This window comes from Ornithorhynchus anatinus, chromosome 17 (genome assembly GCF_004115215.2).
Source record: "Ornithorhynchus anatinus isolate Pmale09 chromosome 17, mOrnAna1.pri.v4, whole genome shotgun sequence".
In the NCBI taxonomy this organism is placed as follows: Eukaryota; Metazoa; Chordata; class Mammalia; order Monotremata; family Ornithorhynchidae; genus Ornithorhynchus; species Ornithorhynchus anatinus.
Window position 1 is genome coordinate 7,502,338 of NC_041744.1, and position 24,433 is coordinate 7,526,770.

The window sequence follows — 24,433 nt, forward strand, 5'->3', positions numbered from 1 at the left end:
ATTTATGCATGGACTCAGACGGGCATAAATGCAAAAGTGCCAAAGTGGCTAGAATTAATTGGGGAATGTTTCCTAGACATAGACTTTTCAGGAGGGCTTGGAAGATGGGGAGTTGATGCAGGAGACAAAGCAATAATAGCAGTAAGGATAATAATAAAACTATTTGTTAAGCACTTACGATGTGCCAGGCACTGTTCTAAGCTGGGTTGGATACAAGCAAATCAGGTTGGACACAGTCCCTGTTCCATATGGGGCTCACAATCTTAAGCCCCATTTTACAGATGAGGGAACTGAGGCACAGAGAAGTGAAGTGACTTGCACAGCAGAGAGGTGGCGGAACCAGATTAGGACACAGGTCCTTCTGCCTCCCATGCCTTTGCTCCATCCATCAGGCCACACTGCTTCTCCGAGCCAGCTGTGGAAATAATGTGAATAAAGGGACCAAGCGGGAAAGTCAAGAACAAAAGTCCATTGTGAAAGTTAACTTGGGAGGAGCAAAAAGTGTGAGCTGGTGGAGAGTTTCTTTGTTGCAGTTTCTCAAGCACTCTGGCCAGTGCTCTGCACACAGGAAGCTCAGTGAATATCATTGATCAAAGTCACTCCTACTTAGACTGTGAGCCCCAAGTAGGACCTGATTATCTTATATCTACCCCAGCACTTTGTACAGTGTTTGGTACAAAGTACGCTCGTAACAAATACCACAATTTATAGTCAAGTCTGAAGAAAGCAGCTATTTCTGATTTAAGTTTGTTGGACTTTAGGACCCTGAGTTCTAGCTCTGCAGACTAGGTCTGCAGACATCTCAGGAACCTTGTTTGTTGACTTGGCCTTGTTGGGTTCGTGTCTGCCAAGTAGAAGTAGTGAAAATTCATGGCTGTGTCAGGTGGGAAAGATCTCTATAGTGGAAGAAGTGAACTGCAGTTATCAGAGGAATTCCAGGGTGAGTTACCAGCTTAATGCCATATGTGCTTGGTGCTGTATTCCATTTACCTCCAGTATAGTTGGATATACTTGATCTTTTCTCCTTTTGGTTTGAATTTATTCTCCTTCCCAAAAGGTGCGGCCTTCTTTGGGAGAGTATTCAAAGAGGAGCTTGTTTAGAAATATTCAGGTAAATAAAAATGGCACTAGAGGTGTACATCCCTCTAATTACTCTAGCCACCAAGGGAGCCCCCACTGAGCTTTGGTTCACTTTGAGCATATTACCAACTAGCACAAGCAATGTGAGCACAAGAGCAACAGGTGACAGGGTCCAGTCTTTGTGGAATTCATTCTAATCACAAAAGTATTATTTTGGGGGTTTTGTTATGAGTATTTCAGTTAAATACCTGTAGGAGGATTTGGCTGTAATGAACTAAAAATCCTCTTTGTAATTATAGCTTCAGAAAGTCTCAGCTAAGAGGCTTTCAGAGGCTCTGAAACTTTGTTGTTGCCAGCAGAAACGTGATATCGTACACAGTTAAAGGCAGAAAGTAGGGAAGCATTTTCTCCATTTGCCAAACCCGCCCCACCCGTCCACCACCAACTTGTAGCTTATGTGAAGGAGACATTGCCTTTTCAGCTTTGAATTTCATTCCTGCTTTCTGCTCCTTCCCCCACCCCTACCCTTAAATGGAAGGAGATGAACTAACCTAGGTATTATTTTCCTTTGTCAAAGATATCAAGAAGCCCTTTCCCGATGAAGTAGATAAGGTACGATGGAGTAGGGGAGGAGAGCTTGTCTTTAAAGCATTTAGTTGGTAATGGTGCCAGACCATCTAGATGTCATCTAGAACAGCAAATTCTATCCACTAAGAACTCCTGATTATCTGTAGCCTGAAGGCCTGGGGTGGAGGCAGGCCAGGGAGTCTGGGCCTCTTCAGGTGGAGACTGAATGCGTGACTTTTTACCCTATTCACGATTGTTCAGGAGGAGAAAAATATTTAGCCTATAGCTAGTTCTGTTGCAGGGCATCCTACTCAGTTTGTCCCCCGGTACCAGCTTCAGAGAGCTTATGCACAGCTGACTTTGAAAACCCACATGTAGTTTCTCAGCTTCATAAACTATAAAATTTAACTTGGGTGTGTCTATGCTCTAAAATATTTCACTAACTTAATGATATACTTGTAAAGCAGCATGGCCTAGGGGATTGATTAGACTGTAAGCCCGTCAATGGGCAGGGATTGTCTCTATCTGTTGCCCAATTGTACATTCCAAGCGCTTAGTACAGTGCTCTGCACATAGTAAGCGCTCAATAAATACTATTGAATGATAGAGCATGGGCCTGAAGTCAGAAGGACCTGAGTTCTAGTTTCGGTTCCACCATCTGTCTGCTGTGTGACCTTGGGCAAGTCACTTCTTTGTGCCTCAGTTCCCTTATTTGTAAAATGGGGATTAAGACTCTGAGTCCGATGTGGGACTATGTCCAACCTGATTACCTCGTATCTACCCCAGCACTTAGAACAGTGCCTGGCTCATAGGAAATGCTGAGCAAACACCATTTAAAAAAAGAGTTTACGAAAAGAGAGAAACCACCACCTACCTTACGTTTCACTGCCTCACCTTGAAACAGTATTTCAGGTGGCTCCCCAAGACGATCTTTACAAAAGTAGTGGGGTTAGGAGGAACAAATTTAGACACAGTGAAACACCACCACACATAGCTAAACAAAAAAAGTTTTAATTTAGTCTTAAATTAGCGTAAGCCTTAAGCTAACTAATGTTGCGAAATCGGAAAACCTCTCACAGTTTTGAACAGTGTCTTTTGCCACACTTCATTTTAAAAGCTTAATTTACCTCATCCTGGGCTAATGCCCAGTGCAGGCCCAGCAAGCATGTCAGCAGAAGGTGTTGAAGGATTCACGTCCATTACTCACTGCTGTCAATGGGAGAATTGAAACTTAGTGACAGTCTTATGTTATAATAATACAAATGAAAATGAACTGCCTTTGTCTAGTTAGGTTAGTTATGTATTTACAGATGAATCGTGCTCTGTTTATGCCCGTCTCTAAGGGAGCCGCTGCTCTTATCCTCACACCCGCTCCTCCCCCCTTTACCTGTTTTTTGGTTAGGCAAGACCTTGAAGCTATGCAAGGTAAGGTAACCATCTCGTGAACTGGCAGCAAACCCTCCTTTCTTCAACCTTTCCCTCGGCACCATTTGTAAACAAAGTGGTTTTAAATCATCACAGGTGTCAATCACACACAGACTCTTACAGTTAGCTCCCATTTCCTCCACACCAGACTTCCTTCCTGGAGCAAGTTCACATCTGTCAGGATCCAAGTTTCACGGGTTTTTAACGTAGCCCAAAAACTCTGGGCTGAAACCCTCGTGTTTTCACAGTAACACTGGCCTTAAAAGTCTCTCCCATTTGAGAATACACACTGCACCAGATAATTGGTGAAAAACATAAGGCACTACCAGCAAGTCATGGCTAAGTACTTGTACAGTGTATGCCAAGTTAACTTTTGAACAAACTTAAGGACATCAGAATTCACCCCAAAACAGAGGTTAATACCACAGTGGTAGATTTCCCTCTTCAACCATCAGCCTCCCTTAAAGCATGCAGATGTGCCCAGTACTTCCATCTGCTGAGGCACTGAGATGGAAGCTGTCCTCTCGCGGGCTCATCTGGGAGTGATAGTGATATCACCTGTGTCCTTGTGGCGAAGGAAGGGGACAGTTACACACAGGCATGGCAGGTGTCCACATTGCTGATGTGTGACTTCCTGGAGTGTCCATTGCTGCCCTTGGGAAACTCATCCTTCCTACAGAGGATGTACTTGGAAATGATCTTACGGAAGGTGCAGCGAAAGTCTCTGATCCGGTAGGCGTAGATAATGGGGTTGATGACTGAATTGGCATGGGACAAGATGATAGGCCCGTAGAAGGCCCGTTTCTCCTGAATTTTAGAGTGAAAGAAAGTGATGCAGTTCATGGTGTGGAGGGGCAACCAACACAGGGCGAAAATCCCCACAATGATAGCCAGAGACTTGGCTGCGTTGACCTCCCTTTGGAGGATGGTCCGTGAATTGTCCATCAGCTCTATGCGCCGAAACTGCTTGCAGGCCACTATAAATATCTTGATGTAGATTCCCAGCATGATGATGAGTGGCAGTAAAACGCACCCGAAGAAGTTGAAATAGACCATGTAGCTCATGGTGACAACATTCTCAAAGAGACATTCAACATCCGTGTCACAGGTAGGGTCCCTCTGGTGCTGTGTGGTATTGGAGCAGTTTTCGGTAGCGTTTCCGAAGCCCGTGTGCCACCCCATGAGTGGAGTCAAGCCAATGCCAAAGGAGAGAATCCAAAGCAGAGCTATGACGCTCCTTGCTCTCCTCCCAGTCACCAAACCCTTGTACCTAGCAAAAGGACAGAGAATTATTCCACTCAATCACCCATAACTAGGCATTCTAGACCCTAACATCCCCCACCTAATCAGTATAAGGAGGGGTTTTTAATGGTATTTCATTCGTTCAGTTGCATTTATTGAGCACTCACTGTGTGCAGAGCATTTGGGAGAGTTCAACATAAACAGAAACATTCCTGCCCATAGAGTTTGTTAAATGCTTACTATGTACCAGGTATTCTACCAAGTGCTGGGGTAGATACAAGATAATAAAATGGAAAAATCCTACGTATTACAAGGATGAGATTTAATTTCTCCTAAACTGTAAAAGTTTTGAGAAGGAATAGATAACCATTTTTCCACTAAGGGAGCTGCCCAGAGGCGACCTTGTCAGGGGCTCGTTCCAACCCTAAGTGCCTAAAAGCTTCACCTGTCTCATAAACATTTCTTTGACCTACTCGGGAAAGATCCTTACACTCCTTTTCTTCACTGTTAATACAAAGGTTCCCCTCCCAGGGTCACACCTGGAGAGTTTCCAGTACTCTTATCAGTCTCCACTACAGGAGGGTGAGTCAAGCAGAGGCAGATCCATTCCATTCCTAGCTTGGGCAGCGGCCAGCGAGTGGAAGGCAAACTGCTACAAGTCAAAACTCACCTGTGCTGGGCAACAGCGGCACGGGAGAGAGTCGAGGGCAGAGCCTCGGGTTTACTGCGTGGAAGGAAGCGGTGGTAAACCGCTTCCGTATTTTTACCAAGAAAACTCTATGGATACAGTACCAGAACTATTGCAGGTGGAGGTGGGGTGCTCTGGGAGAGATGAGTCCATGGTGTCGCTATGGGTCAGAGATGACGTGACAACATAAGACAGAAATACCAAGACATATGGAAAAGTAGCTTCAACTCCATTATTTCCAAATACTGATCCTACCAAAGAGATTTTTGGCACTCGACACAGGGCACACAAGAGTTAGGGAAAACAGTCACCTTATGCAGTGACTTAACAGTTCACTTAACAGAGGAGATAAGTGACTTGGCCATGGTCCCAGCAGGCCAGAGGCCAAGTTAGGGCTAGAACCCAGAACCCTGGACTTCCTCGCAATGGGTAGGGAAGGGCTAGGAAAGCCATGGTGGGCATTAGCCTGAGATTTTTACCTTTCCAGGCCACGAACGTGGAAAGTCAGGGGCAAAGCACTTAGGGAGACCGCCTGATCTAGTGGAAAGAGCTGAACACCAGGTACCAAGACCCATGTTCTAGCCCTGGCTCTACCGCTTGTCTGCTGTGCAGCCTTGAGGTAAACAGGTCGCTTCACTTTCTCCGAGCCTCAGCCATAAAAGAGGGCTCTAAAATACCTGTTCTCCTTGAGGTGAGCAAGTCACTTCACTTTCTCTGAGCCTCAGCAGTTAGCAGTCCTTAGACCGAGAGCCTCTTGTGGGACAGACTGTGCCTGATCCAATTTTTCTACCTACCCCGCCCCCTCCAGCACTTGCATGGCACGGTGCCAAAGAACAGTTACCACTTCTACAGAAAATAACTTCTGGTGGGCTGGCAGAGACCCCTCCCTGGAATTTATATTAGGTCTTTTGCCAAACAAACCAAAAAAAAGTGGCTCTTTCAGGTCACTTGGGACCACAGCATGTATGGCGACCAACATGACCTGTACATTGAGACAGCACACGAAACGATCCCCCCATGATCCGAGTGACTGCCTCTCCTATTCCTCAAGTATGTGACTTTATAGTAAAGGACTTCCTTAGGACCTGGGAGAAATGCAGTCAATATAAACAAGCCTATTCTGCCCACAATTAAATCTTACATCTTAGCACACAACTTTGGCTAATGAGTTAGTTTCCCCCCTCCCTGAGTGTTTTCCCTCCCAAACCCAGTTCTATAATAATAATAATAATAATGTTGGTATTTGTTAAGCGCTTACTATGTGCAGAGCACTGTTCTAAGCGCTGGGGTAGATATAGGGTAATCAGGTTGTCCCACGTGAGGCTCACAGTTAATCCCCATTTTACAGATGAGGTAACTGAGGCACAGAGAAGTTAAATGACGCCCACAGTCACACAGCTGACAAGTGGCAGAGCCAGGATTCAAACCCATGACTTCTGACTTCCAAGCCCGGGCTCTTTCCACTGAGCCACACTGCTTCTATCGTGCAAGGGTTGTGTTCTTGCAAAAACCTGCATTAAAGAAAATTTGCATTGCAGTATGCTGTATGTCTGATACCTGGCGTGCACACTGCTTCTTTGGTCACTGCTAAACCCAAACACAGACTTGTGTTGGTGAACAGATGTTCTCAGGCTCCCTATCAACTCTCCAGGCAAAGTGGGCCATGGAAGTAGACGTTAGGGCAGAATCAGTGTTTGCAAATGTAAATCTTCCATCTGCTCTTCCCAAGAGACTAACCAAGACAGGTGGAATGGAGTTCCTCTACCATGACTGCAGCGTGTTGCTCTAAAGAGGTCAAGTAGCTACCTAAATGCTAAAGAGCTGGCCTGCAAAAGTGTCACCCATATCCCCTCAGGCATAATAATAATAATGTTGGTATTTGTTAAGCGCTTACTATGTGCCGAGCACTGTTCTAAGCGCTGGGGTAGACACAGGGGAATCAGGTTGTCCCATGTGGGGCTCACAGTCTTCATCCTCATTTTACAGATGAGGTAACTGAGGCACCGAGAAGTTAAGTGACTTGCCCAAAGTCACACAGCTGACAAGTGGCTGAGCCGGGATTCGAACCCATGACCTCTGACTCCAAAGCCCGTGCTCTTTCCGCCAAGCCACGCTTAACAGTGGACTTCCTGTTGGTGGTGGTGGCGTGGGTGCGGGGTTATATTTTAAGATACCGGTTCCCGATTGCTTTCACAGTTCTTTCACTGGCTCAACATCAAAGCTGCCGTTACAGGAAACAAGTCAATGTGGAACAACACTGCAAGGTGTACCTAGAGAGGGAGGAAGTGAGAAAAGGTAGCCACATCAGTAGCTCTTAAACCCAACCTACCCTCCTCCTAGTTGAGGTAGCTGAATGATGTTTTTCTTTTGGCGATCTGAAATCAGTCATCAAAAGTTGGAGGTTTGGGCTGTGCTAAGAAAATCCAAGAGCAGAGAATGGGAGCCTGAGTTTCATTCTCCTACTGACTCCAAGCTTACAGCTTAAGTTTTGGTCATTTCAGACAGAGCTGGAAAGCTGAACTGTGCCAGGAATTGAATAGTTAATGACAAACGAGCCCCTGAACTGACTGTTCTCCACCCCCACTCCACAGCAGCCAGAACCACCTCAGTTCATCACTCATTATTTCTAGCCATCGATACAAAAAAAAACAAGAGGGAACCGGCTTGGAAGATGCTTCAGCCTCTGGAGCTCCATGATGAGAGTTAGAATGCCACGGGCAGCTGGCTGCATAATAAGTTAGGGGAAGGAGGGAGGGAGAGTCTGCCTCAAGTGGGCTTCTCTTAAGGTGACACAGCAGCCTGGCCAGCCATGCGGCTAGAGCCAGAGCGATTTTTCTGCTTGGAAGTAGGACTTCGAGAGCTCTGAGGGTTCTGTTGAGTTGGTCCACGGGACCCTCTGCGTAATGATGTTTCCCGGACAATAACTGCACGCTGTTTGGAGCACATATATGGGGGCGTTCTGGACAAGAGGCTCAGCATTAAAATGGAAAGCTTTTGCCTTTTAATGAGTTTTTACATCCCCTTAATCATTAAGCAATCACAAGAGATAGCGGGGCAGACTGCTTCTTCAAACTGCTGAGAGCAGCACTATAGGAGTTAGTCACTCTATAGTCTGGATTTGGGGCAGGGAGAGGCAGGATTGCCCCTCTCCAATCCGCTCTGGCAAGGCACAGTCCTTAACTTGAATTTTCAAGACCACCCAGCTAAGTGTCTTCAACCTCTATTCTCCCATATTTCTCCAACACAGGCAACTAAGGTCTCACTGGAAAAAAACCATAATCCCAGCCACTTCTACAAAAGAACTTTACAAAAGGCATGTTGTTGCTAGAGAAGCAGCATGGCCTAGAGGCAAGAGCAGGGACTTGGGAGTCAGAGGACGTGGGTTCTAATAGCTCTGCCACTTCTCTGCTGTGTGAGCCCCATGTGGGACAGGGACTGTGTCCAACCTGATCACCTTGTACCTTGTATCTATCCCAGTGTTTAGAACAGTGCTTACCCCATAGTAAGTACTTAACAAGTACCATAATCATTATTATTAGTATTATTATCAGACCAAACCAAGATTGTACTACTCAATCAATGCTCAGGCTGGGGGGGGGGTGGGCAGGGAGGGGATCCTGAAGACAGCCGGGGCACTGGCCACAAGGAAGCTCATCTTCCTTGTCGGTTAAGAAAATCAAACATGTCAGGCAACTGGTTGGTAATACCAACCTTGGTCACTCAAAAGCCTTTCATTTTTAAAATACAGTCAAGTCACATGCATTTTTAAACCCCCACTCCGAGACAGTGTTAAGGAGAAACATTTCACCCAGCAAGGTAAAGTAGCATTTGTACAACTCTGCACTCATAGAAAACAGGCTGTGAAGAAGCTCCAGAAGCCAGCACTTAGGTTTCTAAATTTATGCTTGGTTTCAGCTTTATAGCACCAGCCTCTGAGGATGAAGGAAGGGGTGCACAGGATCCAGCAGGAAATGGGAAATTTCAGGAAACTCTGATCTGGTGGAGTGGGAGAGGGTGGCTGGGAAAGAGGGGATACCTTACCGTGTCACCAAGCCAGCAATGGGGTCACCAGGGAGGGTGGAAAGTCCATTTTACTTCCAATAAAGTAGAATTCAGTCAACCGTTCTTAATAAAACTTTTGTATGCATATAACTGATGGAGTGCACAATTTTGGTGATTTGGGTAAAAACAGGATATCCAACTTTGATTGTGGACAGGGATCAATTCTACTGTACTTTCCCAAGCACTTAGTACAGTGCTCTGCACAAAGTACACATTCAATAAATACCATCGAGCAAGTGAATGAACCAATCCCCCCAACCCCCACGATTATAACACTGCTCCTAATTCAATCTTACATTTCAAAAGCCACCGTTATGAACTCTGTGTCAAAGTAACAATTTCCTGAACCTAACTGGGTGGGGGGAGAGAGAGCCGAGGTGGTTGGGCCCATGCCCTTTGGCTTTAAGTGGAACTCTATGTCAAAGTAACAACTTCCTGAACCTAACTGTGGGCGAGGGGAGAGAGAGCGGAGGTGGTTGGGCCCATGCCCTTTGGCTTCATATGCAAATCATTCGGTGTCTCAGAGAAACAACTTTCCGGTTGAAGTTTAAGAAAAAAAAGGCCATAATCCTCAAAAATGTTTTTTTCAAACCTTTAAATGCATTTGTTGAAAAACATTTATCCCATGAAAATATACCCAAGCAAAATATTTAAATTTTCTTAACTAATTAGCCCAGAAATGTGTTTTCAAACTGTTTGGAAATAAACAGCAGCTGGTTATTAAACAAAAAGGTTTGTTTCTTTTGTCTGACTATAGCTCCTAAAAGTAGTTGTTAAATTTTACCCATGCAAATTTATGAACCATTCAGTAGTTTTCAAAAACCTAAAATCATTTCCCCGTCTGCCCTCCCCTCTGTGTCGACTATGAATTTGGCTGTGTACCCCTTAACCAGTTTTGATCCTCACCTCCAGCCCTACAGCACTTACATAGATATCCTTATACTATACTATCTCCTCTATAATATATTTTAATATCTGTCTCCCCCTGTGGACTGTAAGCTCCTTGTGGTCAAGGAGCGTGTCAACCAACTCTAACATATTATATTTTCCCAAGTACTTAGTTCAATGCTCTACATATATTTTGGGCTCAATAAATATGGTTGATCGAATAACCTATGCAATTTTAACCCTTCCCAGAGCCATCAGTCCTCTCTGTTGTATGGAAAAAGGACTGCTGTTTTGCCTCCACGCCTCCCTGGAGTAGTGAGGTCTTTAGGATCAATTTTACCCTTTTCCTTTTCCTTCTCCCCTTCTCCCAAGTGAAGGTCTCCATGTGAGGGCTCAAGGCAGTTTGAGCAAACTAATTTGAGGCATACAGAGCCAAGGAAGCATTTCCTGCTGCAAGTCCAGCGGTTTTCATAGCTCCTGATTCCTCCAGGGAATCAGGCCCTGCCCCCAGGGACCCCAAGTTTTCTCCTTCCAGTAAAGGCAGAAATGACCTTTGGTCTCTGTGAAAATAAGGGTCCACATACAGAGCCCCACATCCCCCCACCCTCCACCAGGGCTCTCTAGCAAGCTAGCAGGATGGCATTGGGGGGCAGAGGGTAGAGGGAGAAGAAGGAAGGTATGTTCTTTTCCTCCACACTCTTATCACAGACCCTGACTGATACCTGGTAGCCACTGGACAAGGTTCCTCCTTCCCAGGAGACTTTAAAAGTAGTTCAGGTACCCTGACAGGATGGGATAAGACTCACTGACCTTGAGGCTCCTTACTCCCACTTTTCTGTGATTCTGCACTCATAAGTTCAACCACCATATCAGAGGGTGAAGTCGGAATGCCAAGCTCCCTCCCATTGTTTCCTAAAGGCCCCGACGACCACTCACCCCCTCGGGGGTGAAGAGGCATGGCAATCTGTCACAAGGGGGTCACCCAGACACCTGGGCTGTAAACCAAACCCAGTAGGGAAATGGCCCATTTCCTCACTTCTGGGTAAGACCCCGTCATGGGCTGGTTGCTTGAGCTGATCACTCTAAAACAGCCCAAGCATTTAGCCTACCCCTAAAAATAAGACAATGGCTTCAAGGCTCCGTCCCATCCAAGAAGATGGATTTCTATTTTTACAGCCTGTAGAAGCCCCAGATTCCAGAGACCACTAAGTGGGGAGTGAAAGGGACCAACAAGGGGACAAAGATTATCAAGAGGGGGGGTGGTGGGGCTAAAATAGGGCCAACAGTCCAGAAAGCCACCTTGTCATGTCTTTTCAGCCCTGACTGGAAACACTCGGGTCTCTATAAAAGCAGGTCCGAACGAGGCTGGGAGTCCCCTCACCCAGCTGCGAAGGACAGCATCCTCCCTTATCCCTCGGAGTTGGCACCGACGCTCCCGGTCCCCAACCGCCTCCGGGGCAGGGAGGAAAGGAACGGCTCTGGGTGTCAGGACGGCGTTTGCTTCGGGGCTGGGGTTGGAGCACCCCGCTCAGCCATCGAGCTGGATTTACCCGCCCGAGCAGCCTTGCCTTGAGCCACCGGTAGACTGCGGCCGAGAGGTCAGCCGGCCAGTCCACTCCTGGGGATTCACGAGACTTGGCAAACGTGACGAAAGCCCCAGTGACAAATGAGGAGATTGTCTGCTGACAGCCCCCGTCCCTGGAGCCCGCGCAGATGCTGCCTGGCAGGGTGATGGCCGGTCCCCGGGTCAGAGCGTCTGGGCGGGACGGAGCATGGCCTGCAGACAGGAGAGGGGCTGCTGGGGCTTTGAGGAAGGGAATCTCCGGGTGGTGCCATTCCCTACAGACAGCTCTATCAACCCTTGCTGGGAGGAAGCTGTAGGTGGGCCAAGGGGACCCAGAGGGCCCCATTCCACCCTGGGGACCTGACAGCCGGCTCAAGGGTTTGGGGCTGGCTCTGAGAAAGGAGGACAGCAACTGTGGCCAGCCACAAGACCAGGTTTAGCACCGGTCCCACTCTATGACTGACATGAGATCATTGTGCCCCCTCAACTGCATGGATTCGGCGCTTAGACCAGTGCCGGGCACACAGTGAGCACTTAAATACTGTTATTATTATTATCACTGTTACCTCTGAGTTGGGGCATATGTCAGTCACAGCCTTAGTCTCTCTGTGGGACTCCACTTCCCTATATAACTCTCACAAATTAGCCCTTGATACAGCTCCTATAACTTGGTGCTGTTGCTGACCGTGTGCTGAAGCCCTATATTAAAACAAGCAGGTCAGGCACTGCCTCTGCCCCAGCTGAGGCTCCCAGTCCAAGAGGTAGGGAAAGCGAGTGTCTTATTCTCATACTACAGATGAGGAAACGGGAACCCAGCTGACCGCGTGATCGGCACTGCCTTCGCTAGAGCCAAGGCCCTACCTGGTCCGGAGAAACCCAGGTCAAGGCAGTGTCCCACCTCCAGCTGAACGTAAGGCTTAAACCGTCACACTCGGCCAATTCAGGGGACTGGAGGGGACCCCGCACTAACCCTTTGGACTCCCTGGTCCCAGTGACAAGTTGGGGAGGGGAGAGGGGCTCCAGAGCTCCACCAGAAGCTACAGCCAGACACCAGGAACGTTAATGAGCTCCTCCTTCCAGCTCACCAAGGTATTCTGCCTTTCCCTAACACCAGTAACACCAGCTGGGGAGCAGCATGGCCTAGGAGAGAAAAATGCAAGACTGGGAGGCAGGGGACCTGGGTTCCAATCCCTGCCCCACCACCTGCCTACTGGGTGACCTTGGACAAGTCATTTAACTTCGCTGTGCTTCAGTTTCCTCATCTGTAAAATGAGAAATAAACACCTGTTCTCGCTCCCATTTAGACTGTGAGCTCCAAATGGGCCAGGGACTATGTCTGATCTAATTGAACTGTATCTTATCAGCACACAGCAGGCCCTTAAACGGCCCAATTATTACTATTATTAGATGGTATGTCCGGAAGGATGTCAAGAAGAGTAGCCAGTTAACTGTTCCTCCAAACATCCTAACGCCACGGTCAGTTTAGTAATAAGATTGCTTGTGTTCTTACGAAATGGGGCATAAGTAAGCAGGAAAAGCAGAACAAACATTTCGAACCTCCAGCGAGACTGTCCCAAACAGTGCAGCAGGCAGGAGAAGGCTTGCTCTCCCCCAGCAGGAGCTCTGAGAAGACTGAGGGAATCCAAGGCGGATTCAAAACAGTGAAAGGTACAACAACAGGCTAAGTAATCAGGTCGGCAAAGAATGGGGGCAAGGGCGGGGGTGGGCGGTCACTGACGCTTCAGCCACAACCACCCATGGCTAAGGTCTCACGGCCAGTAATGTCTTTATCTTTAAACGTGAAGGACAAAGGAATACACCCACACATACTGCTTCAGTAGAGGGTCCCACCCCACACGCACCCATTGGTGAATTTCACAATCAGGAGCATCTCCTTTGAGCACAAAGGTCAACTGATGCTGTGTGACTTTGGGCAAATCACGACTTCTCGGGGCTTCGGTTTCCTCCTCCGCAAAATTCAGCTAGCAGAGCCCAACCTCCCTCCCTCAGGCGTGAGGGCCGGGGCCTCCCCTCTCAGACCCTTCCTGTCCGCCCGCAGGCTGCCCTACCTACGGTCCGCTCCTGGTTGCGCTGGCCCTGGCCGACCCAGAGGTTGGGGAAGAGAGAAACACTTTCGGTTGGAAGCCTCAGGCGGGTCTGCCCACCGAATTGGAACCGGCCCGGCCCCTCAGCCGACTCCGACTCAGCCCGTCCAGGAGGTCCTGGTCCAGAAAGGGTGCTCCCAAGCTCCTCAATTTACATGTCTGCAGTGGCCTTCGCTTTGGCCCAAACTCCAAAGGCAAAGTACAGGCAGGAAAGCTGCCCTCAGGGCTTCCCCTCTCCCGGCTGAAAATTCGTATGGATGTCCCTGGAGAGTAAGGGGACCTGGGGTTCTAAGTCCTGAAGCTATCACTCGCCTGCTCGGTGATTTACTACTCTGTGCCTCAGTTTCCTCATTTGTAAAATGGGGATTCGATGCCTGTTTCTCCCTTCCACTTAGATCGTGAGCCTCATTTGGGACAGGGACTGAGTCTGGGTTCACTGTACAGCATCCATCCCAGCAGAAAATACCATAAATATTATCATTGTTATTCTCTCCTACCCAGGAAAATCACCCAAAAGGCAGCTTTCCGGCAGAGTAGCTGTTGAGCCGTAGGTGTGTATGTGCCCCACAGACAAAAGCATTTGCACACTCTCAAGGCCAAGTGGCAAAGACCCTTTCCAGCCTTCCCAATCCATAGGCAGCAACTTCCCCCAGGGCCACGGGCTGCTCTCGGGCCAGGCTCCACGGCCGGCCGGCACAAACAAAAGCATTTGCACACTCTCAAGGCCAAGTGGCAAAGACCCTTTCCAGCCTTCCCAATCCATAGGCAGCAACTTCCCCGGGGCCACGGGCTGCTCTCGGGCCAGGCTCCACGGCCGGCCGGCCGAGGCGGCAGAGCTAGGCCGTCCCCAGAGGGAGCCCAGCAGAGGGGCCTCGGGCAGCTCCGGACCGCCGGTTCCCACCCACCCCGACTGAACCCCTAGGTGGCTGCCCTCGTGGATCGGAGGAGGACAGCTTCTCTGGGTGGGACACGGGAAGTTCCTTGGGCCTGGCACAGGTGACCATCTGAAAAGAGGCGGTAGAGGAGGTGGAGAGATGGCCCCGGGGATTGGCGCTCCCCGGATCGGCTCCCCCCACTGCCCCTTCCCCATCTTCTTATCCAGTCCGCCTCGCACCCCACCCCCTCTTCCCCGGCTCTCAGTGGCAGGCTGGCGCCCCAGCCCAAAGCCAAAATTCTTCTCCGCCAAGCTTGCCAAGCATTCAACAACTTTAACCGTGCCTCCACCGTGGGGAGAATACTGAACTGGGGGCTACGGGAACGACAAAGGCGAGAGAACGAGGCCGAGTCCCCGCCGTCGGCCAGGAGGCCTGGGAGCCGGTTCCGGGGCACCACGTGACCGGGTGTCCTGCAACGGGCAGCACGGACCCCGATTTCTGGGCACTGTCTCCACCAGAGCCTTGCTTTCAGTCGGGGGTGGTGAGAGGAGCGGCAACCAACTCCCCCTCCTCCCCCTTAGCGGCAGCCTCTGCCATAGCCACAGTTGAACCAGCCCTTCTTCCTGAACTTTTCTATAGTTTCTGACTCGGTCAAGGTTACACGACCCTAGGTCCGCTGGAAATTCCAAGAACTAGCTTGGCCCGGTTTCCCCCTCACTCAGGGCTCCGCAGAGCTGCCTGAAGCTGTGGGCCCAAGAGTTGCCAAACTCAGGAGGACTATCCTCGCCGCAGCCAAGACGGGCTTCCGGACGCAGGATCGCGCACCAGCCTCTCTCCGGTCTCTGCGGTAGGAAGGCTACGCGGGGACGCTCATCCCCTGGGAAGACACCAAAAGCTGGGGGCCTATTCGTTTGGTTCCCTGGACAGACTGGTCAACGGAAGCAGCCGGGGACGGAAAGGCAGGAGGAGGCCAATTTCTGAGCGGCTTTAGAAATGGCAGGCCCGGGCTACCCGCTGCCCAGACTGCAGGTGGAGGTGCCCTGCCACAGCCCCCTCCTCCACGCCACGCGTCACACGCGACAGCTCGCGGCCGTGGACGCCACCGTCTGCCTTCATCCGAACGACGTACATTTCGCCTGCCGCCGGGGAACCTCAGTCAGTTCTCCTCCAACTCTCCAAGTTACACACTTAGTCTCCGGCCACCAGACCAGGCCAGACCCGTTCACCCCGGGCTGCGGCTCTGCCTTTGACCCCAGACGTCTGGGACACACAATAATAATAATAATAATGCTGGTATTTGTTAAGCGCTTACTATGTGCAGAGCACTGTTCTAAGCGCTGGGGTAGATACAGGTTAATCGGGTTGCCCCACGTGAGGCTCACAGTTAATCCCCATTTTACAGATGAGGTAACTGAGGCACAGAGAAGTTAAGTGACTTGCCCACAATCACAGAGCTGACAAGTGGCAGAGCCAGGATTCGAACCCATGACTGCTGACTCCCAAGCCCGGGCTCTTTCCACTGAGGCACCAGTCCACTACTCCCCGCCTGCCCCTAGCACACCACAAAGCCATCAGGCATCGAGGGGCTGGTTGTAGTGAACGGGGATAATGATGGTACTGAAGCACTATGTACCAAACGGTGTACTAAACACTAGGGCAGATACAAGACGATCAGGTCGGATACACTGCTTGTCCTACACGGGACTCACAGCCAGAGCAGGAGGGAGAACAGATATTTAATCCTCCTTCTACAGATGGGGAACTCGAGGCCCAGGGAAATCACACGATTCAACCAAGATCACCCGGCATACAAGTGGGACTTAGACTGCGAGTCCCACGCAGGACAGGGACTGCGGCCGACCTAATTAATTTGCATTGATTGTGGTGTTCGACACATACTAAGTGCTTAAAAATCATTAATAAAAAAAGGAGGTAAAGCCAGGATTAGAACCCCAGTCCTCCAACTCCCAGTCCTGTGCTTTTTCCTCTAGGCCAAGCTGTTGCCCTATCACTGAGAATGACTGCAATTCGCTGATAGTGATCACTGCCTCCTGTTCCAGTGATCAGAGGAGTTTCCTGGAATGGAAACTCCATTTCCCCTTCCCTGCTGGGATACGTTATTTACCTGTTCTGACTGACCCACTGATTCTCCTAGTGCAAATACAGTTCAAACCTGGGCGGCGGAGCCTCCAGTCGTCCAGGGCCTGGCGCTGGAAAAAGGTCACGTGGATTTCTGTAATTGGGCCTTCCTGGAGCCGGGCGGGCCACAGCTCCCTACCCTGCAGCACCTGCTAGACGGGGCCTGCTCTCGGAGATGGTTCCATTCAGAAACAGAGTACACGGAACAATGGGCACTTTTATGACAGACACACACACACACACACACACACATCCATCCCCGGGCTGTTGGCCCCGCAGCCTATGCAGCCTGTCTTGCCTGGCGGGATGCCATTCTCTGGGTTGGCTGGAACCGGGTGTTGGCTAAGGGGCTGCTGCTGCTGCCGCCGGGCCGCCGCCCGGGGGCCTCTGAGGTCAAGCTCCAAGAAGGCCGGTTCCCACCCCGCAGGGAGGAGGGCTCCGCTTCCCACCAGCACCACCCTCGGCAAGCCCCTTCTCCCGCCTGGTGTGCGAGCAGCTGGGGACACAGAACTCATCTGCACCCTCGTTCCTTCCCCCAGATCAGGTGTTCTTCCAGTCAGGAAGGAGGGAGACTGAGGCAGGAAGTGATTTCTTGTAACCTCTGTCCAGAGTCCACAAACATATGGTTGTACTTTGCACATCCCATTTCATCGCTTCAACCTCCCAGTTAGACTTGGAAACGGCCACGGCGTCTTTAAGCTTGAACAAGGGAAACTTAGGACAGCAATGCCTCTTTGCCTATCCCCTCACCTCTGCGGTTTTCATGCACAGCAGAAGTCCTACGGGGGCTAGCTGTGGGCTTAACGGATCGGCCTTTACTCTCCTTGCCGTGGGCTCAGCCCAGGAAGATGTTGGCCCGGACCCGTTCTCCTCCCGCCCTGTCCATTTGGGAAGCAACGTGGCCTAGTGGATAGAGCCGGGTTCTAATCCCGGCTCTGCCACGTGTCGGCTGTGTGACCTCGGGTGAGTCACTTCACTTCTCTGTGCCTCAGAAAGATGGGGATGAAGACTGTGATCCCCATATGGGACAGGGACTGCGTCCAACCCGATTTGCCTGTATCCACCTCTGCGCTTATACATTGCCTGGCACACTGTAAGCGCTTGACAAATACCACAATTACTATTATTACCTGGCTCTGGTCCGGCTGGAGGCTTGGCAGGTCGCTCGGCGGGACAGGGAGCGAGTGTACCGCTTGGGATGTTTAAGGCACTTACTGAGAAGCTAGAGATGCTTAAGACACTTATCAAGAAGCCCAGAGGAATTGCAATAAATGGTGCTAAATGTCATGAAAGAGGGGAAAAGAGAAAACAATTTGTCTCACCACCACAGAAGTGTCTGTGGTCCTTGCTAACGCCGATAAGAAGAAACCATAATGACAGGAAAACAAAACAAGAAGGCAGAGAAAACATCGGGGTGTGCTTGGCCAGGAGGTAGACAATGGGGAAGTCTCAGGCTCGGCTCTGTTGCCGGCCCATCCGATCTGCAGGAGTGGCCACCGGGCCGGGATACGGGGCCCCATCGCAGGGGGACCTCTGAGCAAGAGCGGCAGCCCCACGGGGGCAGGACCTCAACCTCCCCTGGCCCGGCCCAAGTCGCCTCCATGGAGAGCCGCCCCTGAAGCCAGAGATCGAACCTCCTGCCAGCAGACTGCAGGTCCCTGGACCAGATCACAACAGGGCTTAGTAATTGTAATAATAATAATCGTATTAAGTGCTTGATATGTGCCATGCACTATTCTAAGCACCGGGGTAGATACAAGGTAATCAGGTTGGACTCTGTCTCTGTCCCTCATGGGGCTCATAGTCTTAATCCCCATTTTACAGACGAGTTAACTGAGGCACAGAGAAGTGAAGTGACTTGCCCAAGTGACCCAGCAGACAAGTGGAGGAACCAGAATTAGAACCCAGATCCTTCTGACTCCCAGGCCCATGCTCTACCCACTACACCGTGCTGCTCTCTCACCCTGCTGGGCTCCAGGCCAGAAGAGAGGCTCCTCTTACCCCCTGTCCCCAGAGCCCAATGGGAAAAAGCTGGGGTCCCATCTCACTCCCCAGCCCATCCAGAGAGCACAGTGGGTGGTCTGGGAGCTGCAGGAGGTGGGGGTGGGGGGCATCAGAACTCGGAGCTGCTCTGGCTCTATTCATTCCGGGGGGCGAGGGTGGTATGTCCACTCAACCACTGTTGGGCTCAGCTGCCTGCCCCTGGGATGGAGACCCCGGCCACTGCTGCGGGGCTGGAAGTGGCGGTGGCCGCCACAGCAGTAGTGGCACAGAGCATCCTCTCTTCTTCTTTTCCCTCATCTCCTGCCCCAACTCTTCCTCCCTTGCCTCTCTCCCCAAGACTCCCATAGCCTCAATTCAGGCCCAAGTGGACATTGGTCAGGGAAGACCCCAGGCTCTACCCACAAGCTTGTTTGGGATCGCCAGGTCAGGGCTGTGGAGAGCAAAGTGTGGGGCGCCTGGCCCAACGAGCACACGTAATTGATATGGGTTTGACACCCTCCCTTTCACTCCCCCATCCATTCTGGAAGCTCTCAACGGCCAGTCTCCCCCACACCTCCATTATTCCCAAGTCCGCCCTACACGGAAATAAATTCCACACAATGGAACAACACACTACATGGCCTTTCACTGTTTTTTTAAATGGTATTTGTTAAGTGCTTACTCTATGCCTGGCACTATACTAAGCCAAACTAATCAGGTTGGACACAGTCCATGTCCAACATGGGGCTCACAGTCATAATCCCAATTTTGTAGATGAGAAAACTGAAGCACAGAAATGTGAAGTGACTTGCCCATTGTCACATAGCAGGCAAGTGGTGGAGCGGGATTAGAACCCAGGTCCTGTCTCCCAGGCCCGTGCTCTATCCACTAGCAATGCTGCTTCTCATGCTACTTTCCTCTCTGACCTCAAGTCACTGCCTCTCTGGAGACCAATTGCTAGGTCGTTGGTGCACACTTGGTTGGCTGGATTCAATCGTTCATTCGATCGTATTTATTGAGCACTTACTGTGTGCAGAGCACTGTACTAAGTGCTTGGAAGAGTACGAAACAACAATAAACTGATACATTCCCTTCCCACAACGAGCTTACAGTCTGGAACGGGGGGGGGGGGGACTGTGCTAACCCCACCCTGTATCACTGAATATCAGTTAGTCCTTCGAGGCGCATGTCCTTGAACATAAGCTTCCACCATGGTTTTATGATTTGATGATGATAACAGCAGTACCTGTTAAGACCTTACTATATCCCAGACCCAGTACTAAGTGCTGGGCTACAGATCTGATCAGTTTGGACATAGTCTCCATGAGGATCACAGGTTTAAGGTCAATGGAGAACAAATAGTTAATCCCCATTTTACAGATGAGGAAACTGAGGCCCAGAGAAGTGAAGCGAGCCTCGGACGTAATCCCGACCGATCATCATCTGGCACAGCAATCCGGCACATGTCCCCTTCCAGAAATGAAGTCAGCAACCTTTGAGAAGGGCTGAGCCGAAAGAAGAGTTTGTCCTGGCAGTAGCAAGTAGGACCCGTCTATGCCAAATCAGGGCTGCAAGACAAGCTAATATAATAATAGTAATAATGATAATAATCATGGGATTTGTTTAGCACTCACTTTAGGCCAGGTACTGTTCTAAGTGCTGGGGTGAATACAAGCAAATCGGGTTGGACACAGTCCCTGTCCCACGTGAGGCTCACAGTTAATCCCCATTTTACAGATGAGGTAACTGAGGTACAGAGAAGTGAAATGACTTGTCGAAGATCACACAGCAGACAAGTGGGGGCGCGGGATTAAAACACATGACCTGCAGACTCCCAGGCCCGATCGCTATCCACCACGCCATGCTGCTTATCATAGACTGCAAAGAGTTAGAATGCATTATTATTATCCATAATAATAATGATACGCATACACACTTACTGTGGATATATACAAAATAATCAGATCCTTGACCAAAAAGCCCAGCAGGAAACATTGGATTACACACTGATTACCAAGAATGAATTCCCCTTTCCCCAAACACCATTTTCTTCCAAAAATAGCAACAAACTGGCTTCAAGTTCATAATAATAATAATAATGGCATTTGTTAAGCGCTGACTATGTGCCAAGTACTGCCCTCAGCAAAAGCTAGCTCACCCCTGCCCACTTAAATGTAAAAACACAGCCCTGGCTCAAAAGAATGGGAGGGAAATATTTTAGTCAACAGCGGGCAGAAAATTTTCCCTTCTTCCTACTGCTTATGAGATTCAACATCCAGGTGCTAATCAAATTCTAAGATTCTCTACAATTTTTTTTCCACCTGAGTTCGTAAATGTGGCAACTGATTTCAAATCCACATCAGCTGGGCCACTCCCCAGTGGTGCAAGATTCAACCTTCATTTCCCAACCACTAAACACAAGTCTCTCCGCTCCTCAGTGGTGAAGGGGGAGAAGTATGAATTCTTAACCATTTTCATAAATGCTTGAAAGTGGGTTCTCTTCACTTATAAGCTGGAATGGCTCTCTGGGTAGACCAGCCCTAAGCTTTTGATACTTAAACCTGTCATTTGGACGTTATAAATGTTAATATTTCACATTTCCACTAGAATAATGTTATCATTTAATGGAATGGACTAACCCCGCAACTCTACAAAAAAATAAATGAAGGTGTTGCCCAGAATTGTGTCTGTCCCGGAGACAACATCAATCTAATTCTGGTCTTTCGGGTCATATTTGACTCGGGAACGACAAACCGGCTACTTTTCCAGATAAGAACCTACACACTGCCATATCAGGCCAGCGGAGAGTCCATCGGTGCCTGACTGCGGGGAGGGACAGCGGCCGCGGACAGAGCAGAGCGGCCTAGCGGGAGCCGGGGGCCCTGGGTTCGAAGCCGAGTTCCGCCACTTGGCCGCCGTGACTTGGAGTGAGCCATTTCACTTCTCTGTGCCTCAGTTCCCCTCTCTGAAGAAAGGAGATTAAGATTAAGTATCTTTTCTCCCTCTCCGTTAGGCTGCCCCCCGCGACTCCCAAACGGGACAGAGACTGTGTCTATCCTGATTATACGGTACCTACCCCAGTGCTTAGAGAACTGGGCTTGCACAGGGTAAGCACTTAACAAACGCCAGAATCAGTATGATCCCTGGGAAAACAATAGGGTGGCTACCCACCCCGCGAGGTCTTCATCCATCTGGGGGCAACCCCGAGTGGGGGGAGAGCTAGAGAATCAGGCCTGGGTCGGGGTGGGGTCTTGTTGAGAGAGGGGTGTTCCTTCGGTGGGTGGGCAGGCAGGTCACGTCCACAGCCCTGGCCCAGCCCCGGCCTTCGGCTCCATGAGTCCCTCTTAGGGAATGCTCTGTTTCCCGTTTAAACCAGAATCAGGGGCGGCGAGAAACCAGGCAGATTAGGGCAAGTAACGCCATCCACCTCACCGCCCGCAAGGTCCGTTTACAGGAAAATCGCTACCCAAACACACGCCTCCTTTTAAACTCCGGAGTTTCCTCTGAAACGCCTCACCTTAAGCCTTGAAATCTAACGCCTGTCTGGCTGCTTTATCTGAAGGTCTACTTTAGAGGTAAATCCTGAGAACTGGCAGGTGATCACAGGTCACCTGGGCCACTCCCCTGGGCATTCCTGGGGGCGCTTATTCGGTCAGGTGATCCGGGCGGCTGACGTGACACAGCAGTGGCCCTCCTGTGTGTGTGTTTTGGGGGGGACAGGGTCCCCTCGACTCGGGCATCCCCCCCACCGCATCTCGGGCAGACCCCTCCTGCCCTGCCCACGCTCACCCGCAAAGCTGGGCTGCCCAGAGCCGTCCATCTGTGTCTGAAGAAGGCCCGCAGGGTCGACGGGCAAGGTTTCCGAATAAAGCAAGGTGGAAAACGGAGGGAATAATCTGGCTAAACCAGGCAGACGGCGGAGGTCCTTCGGACAGGCGCGGGATCAGCACCTGGACCGTGGTGGCCGTCGTCACTGATGAGCGGGCCCCATTTTGGCCGATGGACGTGTGGGTACTTGTGTGGCAGGCCTGAACGGGAAGTTGTGGCGTTTTGCCCAAGCGTGTGCGTGTGTATCTGTGTGCAAGGGGTGCGTCGCAGGAGGAGGCAGGGAAGAGAACTGAAGATTCGGCGGGACTTAGTGGCAAGAGCCCGGGGCCTGGAAGTCAGAGGATGTGAGTTCTAATCCTCCCTCCGCTAATAATAATGTTGGTATTTGTTAAGCGCTTACTATGTGCAAAGCACTGTTCTAAGTGCTGGAGGGAATACAGGGTAATCAGGGACTTAGTGGCAAGAGCCCGGGGCCTGGGAGGCAGAGGATGTGAGTTCTAATCCTCCCTCGGCTAATAATAATAATAACGTCGGTATCCGTTAAGCGCTTACTCTGTGCAGAGCACTGTTCTAAGCCCTGGGGGGCGATACAGGCTAATCAGGTTGTCCCATGTGAGGCTCACAGCCTTCATCCCCATTTTACGGACGAGGTAACCGAGGCCCAGAGAAGTGAAGTGACTCGCCCGCAGTCACCCAGCTGACAAGCGGCAGAGCCGGGACTCGAACCCATCACCTCGGACTCCCAAGCGCGGGCTGTTTCCATTGAGCCACGCCGCTTCTTAGCTGGGTGACCTCGGGCACGCCACTTACCGTCTCCGGGCCTCAGGGACCTCGTCTGTAAAATGGGGGTGAAGACTGTGAGCCCCACGTGGGACAACCCGCTTCCCTCGAATCTACCCCCAGCGCTTCGAGCAGTGCTTGGTAGGCAGTAAACGCTTAACCGAGCAGCCCGATTACGATGAAAGGAAGCCCCCCCCCCTCCACCCCACATTTCCCGCGCCGGCCAGGAGCGTTTCCAGCCGTCCGGAGGCTCACCTGAGCGGGAACTTGATGGCCAGGTACCTGTCGATGGCCACGGCCAGCATGCTGAAGATGGAGCTCTGGGTGAGGACCAGCACGAAGCAGGCGAGGAAGAGGCAGCTGTGGAAGTCGGTGCGGAGCCCGATGCTGATGACCACGGCGAAGGGGATGGCCAGCAGCCCCACGGCGATGTCGGCCACCGCCAGGGACACTAGGAAATAGTTGGTGGCGTTCTTCAGCCTGCTGTTGGTGGCCACGGCCCAGCACACCAGCACGTTGCCGGCGATGGACAGCGCGGCGATCACCAGCTCCAGCCCGATGTACAGCGAGTCCGCCGCGCTGGGCGGCATGGCCCGGGGGCCGGGGGGCCGGGGGGCCCGGGGGGCCGGGGGGCCGGGGGGGCCCGGGCTCGGTCGGTCCTGACGGGGGCGGGGGGCCCGGCGGGGGTCCGGGGCCGTGCCTCCCGCCGCGGACGCCGTGCGGGCCGTCCCGCTGGCGGCCGCCGAGCTGGCGGCGCCGGGACCCAGCGCGCCGGAGCCGGGCCCCGGAGGGGGGGCCGGGGGCGGAGCGGGGCAGCGGGGCCGGCGCCCATTGGCCGGGACCCGCCCGCCACGCCGCCGGCCCCCCGCGAGGCCCCGCCCCCTTACCGTAATGGCTCTATCGATGGGGCGGCCGCACCCTCGCGCGCCCTGCCCGCCGGCCCCGGCGCTCAACCTCGGGCTCGGGCGCCCGGCTCCACGTGGGAAGGGGGGCGGCGTGAGCCGGGCGGGGGGGGGGGGGAAAGGATTGGGGAGAGAATGTGGGGGTGGGAAATTGGAGGATGGGGAGGGAGGGGAAAGAGTGGGGTGACAGTGGGGATGGGAGGAATTGGGGGGATGGGGGAGAGAGTGGGGGGATAGTGAGATGAGGAGCTGGGGGTGGGGGAAGGATGGGGAGGGAATGGGGGAGGGAATGGGGTGATGGGGGA

The 24,433-nt window shown here is 51.4% G+C and overlaps 2 protein-coding genes across 5 annotated transcripts in view; one reads left to right on the plus strand and one right to left on the minus strand.

Annotated features, from left to right (window-relative positions):
• Positions 1-9,795, plus strand: part of ZSWIM7 (zinc finger SWIM-type containing 7) — a 28,381-nt gene extending 18,586 nt beyond the window's left edge. For all 3 annotated transcript variants that reach the window (XM_029081887.2, XM_029081888.2, XM_007672546.4), the window contains one exon: positions 8,918-9,795. The gene's annotated coding sequence lies outside the window, so the exon portion shown is untranslated. The remainder of the gene's footprint in view (positions 1-8,917) is intronic.
• The window catches only part of ADORA2B (adenosine A2b receptor), a 32,023-nt gene extending 8,194 nt beyond the window's left edge, over positions 1-23,829 (minus strand). The window contains exons 1-2 of one of the 2 annotated variants that reach the window (XR_003765629.1): positions 23,482-23,829; positions 2,775-4,342 (exon numbers count right to left, since the gene is read on the minus strand). Coding sequence is in view for 1 of the 2 variants with exons in the window: in XM_029081880.1 (XP_028937713.1) it covers positions 3,661-4,342; positions 23,482-23,816 (1,017 nt within the window). In the remaining variant the exon portion in view is untranslated. Of the gene's footprint in view, positions 1-2,642; positions 4,343-23,481 lie in introns of those variants that run through there. The other variant, XM_029081880.1, reaches the window with a different exon arrangement.
• Positions 23,830-24,433: the final 604 nt, after the last annotated feature.